General features: G+C 65.6%; 1 protein-coding gene across 1 annotated transcript; it reads left to right on the plus strand.

Moving 5' to 3' along the window:
• The first annotated feature begins 575 nt into the window (after nt 1–575).
• Nucleotides 576–4,018, plus strand: PRKAG1 (protein kinase AMP-activated non-catalytic subunit gamma 1). Its single transcript, XM_083881218.1, has 12 exons — nt 576–666; nt 743–833; nt 1,331–1,434; nt 1,509–1,590; nt 1,666–1,724; nt 1,824–1,869; nt 1,967–2,021; nt 2,107–2,233; nt 2,780–2,945; nt 3,075–3,112; nt 3,213–3,359; nt 3,445–4,018. The coding sequence occupies exons 1-12, from the start codon at nt 661–663 to the stop codon at nt 3,541–3,543; spliced, it is 1,020 nt and encodes a 339-aa protein (XP_083737344.1). The 5' UTR covers nt 576–660; the 3' UTR covers nt 3,544–4,018.
• The last annotated feature ends 663 nt before the right edge of the window (nt 4,019–4,681 follow it).

Here is a 4,681-nt window from a genome sequence, read left to right on the forward strand (position 1 = left end):
GAGGCCGCCTGGTCCCTCCTGGGGGAGCTCGGGGAGGGTCTGGAGGGGAACAGGGGACAATTGAGGACAACTGGTCTGGTGCTTGGTGTCCCCTCAGCCCGGTATCTCCAGGGAAGGTCCCTGTCCCACCCCAGGCTCTGTGACCCCCAAAATCTGACCCTGCCTGGGGTTACCCCCCACCCATTTCCCCTCATTTCCCGGCCCCATCTCCATGTCCCCCGTCCCCTGGGCCCTCCCGGTGTGTCCAGACATGTCCCCAAACCCCCGGAGATCCCCACACCGGGGACACCTCCCCAAAAACCTTCCCCGGGGCCCGGCGGGAGGGGAAAGGGCTCCTGGCCACCCTGAGGGACCGGGGCGGGGCCTGAGGGAGTCCGAGAACCGGGCGGAAGGGGCAGGAACCGGACGGAAGTGGGACACGAACCGGGCGGAAGCGGGACGAGAAGCGGGCGGAAGTGGGGCAGGAAGCGGGACGAGAAGCGGGCGGAAGTGGGGCAGGAAGCGGGACGAGAAGCGGGCGGAAGTGGGGCAGGAAGCGGGACGAGAAGCGGGCGGAAGTGGAGCCGGAAGCCGCCAGGAAGCGGGACCAGGAACCGGGAGACCGCGGGGCCAGAGCCGGGCGGAAGTGGGGCAGCGGCGCCTCGGGACGGAACGGGACCCATGGAGGTTGTGGGGGGGACACACGGGGGGTCGGGGACCGGGGGCTGCGGCCACGACTGACCCGACCCCTGTCTGTCCCCAGGATCCCGGCCCCGACCCTGACCCCGGCCCCGGCCCCGGCCCGGGCCCGGCCGCCGAGAGCCCGGCGGAGCTGAGCCCCTCGGGGCTGGAAGGTGATTCTGAGGGAGGCCTGGGGGGTCCCGGCATGCGGGGGGGTCCCGGCACAGGAGGTGACGCCTTGATTTGAGTGTCCCAAGGGCTGCAGCTACTGGGGCGGTTCCTGTCCCGGAGTCTGGGGTGTCCCGGAGGCCTGAGCTGGGGGTCGAAGGATTTGGGATGCCCCTGATTAAGGATATCCCAGAGTGAGGGGTGTTACAGAGCTTTGAGCTGGATGTCCTGGAGTTGGGAGTGAAACGGGACTTGGGGCATTCGAGGGTTTGCAGTGTCCCAGATTTGGGGTATCCCGGGTATTGGTGTGTCCTGGGATTTGGGGTATCCCGGGTATTGGTGTGTCCTGGGATTTGGGGTGTCAGAGGTTTTTGGGGTCACCCGGCGTTGGGGGTGCCACAGGATTTGGGATGTCTGGGTTTTGGGGTGTCTGGGATTGGGGATGTCCCGGGTTTTGGGGGTGCTCCAGGTTTTGGGGTGCCCCCTGACGCTGCCACCCCAGGGGACACCCACCGGGGTGCCTACACCGCCTTCATGAAATCCCATCGCTGCTACGACCTGATCCCCACCAGCTCCAAACTGGTCGTCTTCGACACATCCCTGCAGGTGTGCCAGGGCCGGGGGGGCACTTTTGGGGCCGGGGAGGCACTTTTGGGGCTCCCTGACCCCCGTGCCTGCAGGTGAAGAAGGCGTTCTTCGCGCTGGTCACCAACGGTGTCCGGGCAGCCCCGCTCTGGGACAGCAAAAAGCAAAGTTTTGTAGGTGAGTGAGAGGACTGGGGGTCTCTGGGGGCTGAGGGGGGCTGGCAGGACCCTCCTCACCCTGCCTACCCCCCAGGAATGCTGACCATCACTGACTTCATCAACATCCTGCACCGCTACTACAAATCACCCATGGTGAGGGCTGGGCTCTGCTGGGGGCACAGGTTGGACTCTGCCTGCCCCACCTGACCCTGGGTGGGTGATCCGGGTTTCTCCTCCTCCTCCTCCTCACAGGTGCAGATCTATGAGCTGGAGGAACATAAGATAGAGACGTGGAGAGGTGAGAGGAGTCACTGCTGGCTGCCTCCCAACCTGCCCCGACCCCTCCAGTGCTGTGCCTAAGCCACACGTCCCCTCACAACCCCCTCTCCCCACAGAGGTTTATCTGCAGGACTCCTTCAAGCCACTGGTCTGCATTTCCCCCAATGCCAGGTACCCTGGGGGGCAGGGAGAGGGGCACAGCTGGTGGTGGCACTCCCAGGAACACCCCAAACCCCCCCTCCCTTCCCCCCCACAGCCTGTTCGACGCCGTCTCCTCCCTGATCCGGAACAAGATCCATCGTCTGCCCGTCATCGACCCCGACTCGGGGAACACACTCTACATCCTCACCCACAAACGCATCCTCAAGTTCCTCAAGCTCTTTGTAAGTCTCTGCCCCTTGGCCTGGGCTGTGCCAGGGGCCATACTGGGACCCCCATCCCGGGCTATGCCTGGTACCTGTTCCAGGTATTACCCCAGCACTTTCACCCTGGGCTGTACCAGGGGCCACCCTGAGACTCAGCCCAGGCTGTGCCAGAGGTTGCCCTGGGACCCCCACCCTGGGCTGAGCCAGGTACTACTCTGGGACTCCCAGTCCAGACTGTACCAAGTGCCAGGCCAGGCTGTGCCAGGTCCCTGTGCCAGGGGCTGCCCTGAGACCCCCATCTCAGGCTGTGCCAAAAGCTGCCCCAGAACCCTTGTCCCAGGCTGCTCCAGGGGTCACTGAGACCCCCATCCTGGGCTGTGCCAGATACTTGCACACCAGGTACCAGCAGCTCTGGGTGGGCACAGCTCTGGTGCCTCACCACACACTGCAGTGCCAGAGGACCCCCAGGACATTGCGTGGACCATCCCCGCCTCTGCACCCCAGCTCTCTGTGCTTTCACCCCCAGGCCTGGGCTCAGCACTGTCCCCTCACTGTCCCCCACAGATTTCAGAGGTCCCCAAGCCCGAGTTCATGTCACGGACATTGGAGGAGCTGCAGATTGGCACCTACAGCAACATTGCTGTGGTTGGCACCAGCACCCCCATCTACGTGGCCCTGGGCATCTTCGTGCAGCACCGTGTCTCTGCACTGCCCGTGGTGGATGACTCGGGTAAGGATGTCCTTGTCCTCACTTTTGCTGTCCCCACGTCACCTCCTTGGGGGCTGTGTCCCCTCTTTGGAGGCCGTGTCCCCTCCGGAGCGCCAGGGGCTTGGCTGAGCCACTTCCTTCCCTTCCCAGGACGGGTGGTGGACATCTACTCCAAATTCGATGTTATTGTGAGTACTGGTGGGGTAAAATCCTGGGCTGGGGGGATGCTGTGGGATGGTGGGGGTCTCCTAATCCCAGCTGTGTTCCCAATGCTTGTCCCTGCCCCAGAACCTGGCAGCTGAGAAGACCTACAACAACCTGGATGTGACGGTGACACGGGCGCTGCAGCACCGCTCCCACTACTTTGAGGGTGTCCTCAAGTGTTACAAGCACGAGACGCTGGAAACCATCATCAACCGCCTGGTTGAGGCCGAGGTAACTGTCCCGGGGTGCTGGGGGGTCATGAGGGGGGCTGGGGTCCCTACATCCCCTCAGCTCCTCACTGTGTCCCCCTCCCCAGGTCCACCGGCTGGTGGTGGTGGATGAGAGCGATGTGGTTAAAGGGATCATCTCCCTCTCGGACATCCTACAAGCCCTGGTCCTCCCACAGGGCCCCTGAGGCAACTTAGGGGGGGTTCAGTCCTCCCAAGCCCCCCACTGTCTTCTCCTACAACACTGTGCCCCCCCGGGCTGGTGGGGACACCCGGGGAATGCCCCCACTCACCAGCAGCATCCAGCAATAACCCCCAGCCCTGGGGCAGCCCCCGCTGCCCTCCCCTGGGTGGGGGGAGCCTGCAGCCCCCCCATGCCGTGCCCTGCACTCCAAAGCCGTGTGGGATGATGGGGGCAGCCCTCGACCCCCCTGGGGTGCCGGGCCAGGGTCACTCCTATCCATGCCAGGGCTGTTCCTGCGTGGATTCTCATCCCTGTCACCCTGCACCCTCTCCCTGGGTTTGGTGAAACCCACTCGGCTCCACCCGGCCCGGGGACCCCCCCACGCCCCCGGGGGTTTCCCTCCAGGTTCCCCCGGCTGTGCCCACACCCGCCACTGCTTGGTGTGTGAAGAGAAACCACGAATAAACACAGACCTGGCACCACCCTGGCTCAGTGCAGGGCACGGGGGGCATTGGATGGGGAGGGGGTGTGTGCGGATGGGGTATGTGGGAAGGGGATGTGGCCCCCCCGTGGGATGGGGGAATCTGCTGAGCTCGCCCAGACCTTAAATCCCTGTTTGTTCCGCCTGTGGCTTTTCTCAAAGGCCAGGATTGGGGATGGGACAGAGACAGGGACCTGGCGGGACATGGGGACCCTCTGGTGGGCACCACGGTGAGCGGGGGGAGTCGGGCCGGGGCCGGGGGAGGTTGAGGGGGGAGCTGGGTGTTTGGGTCCCGTGTGGGGCTGGCGGAGATCACAGACAGCTGGGACACCGGGGTGTGCAGCCGGTGTCCGCAGGGGAGGCGCGAGGCCTGGCCCTGCTGAGCAAGGCACATTCCTGGCGGGGAGGGACGGCCGGGCCCGGGACCCTGTCCCTGCCGGTGCCGGGGTCCGGCAGAGGCCGCGGAGCGAGGTGAGCGCCGGGCAGGTACCGGGGGGCCCGGGGGACTCGTGGGGGGGGCCGTGCCGGTTGCCATGCCGCCGCCGGAGGGTTGCTAAGCTCCGCTCGGAGCCCGCGTGGGCTGCAGCGCTTGGTGCCAAACCCGCCATCGGCTGCTTGTCGCAGGGGGGGAAGGGATCCCGCGGGGGGTGGGGGGGGACAC

The sequence above is a fragment of the Zosterops lateralis genome (assembly GCF_965231275.1).
Source record: "Zosterops lateralis genome assembly, chromosome: 32".
Lineage (NCBI taxonomy): Eukaryota > Metazoa > Chordata > Aves > Passeriformes > Zosteropidae > Zosterops > Zosterops lateralis.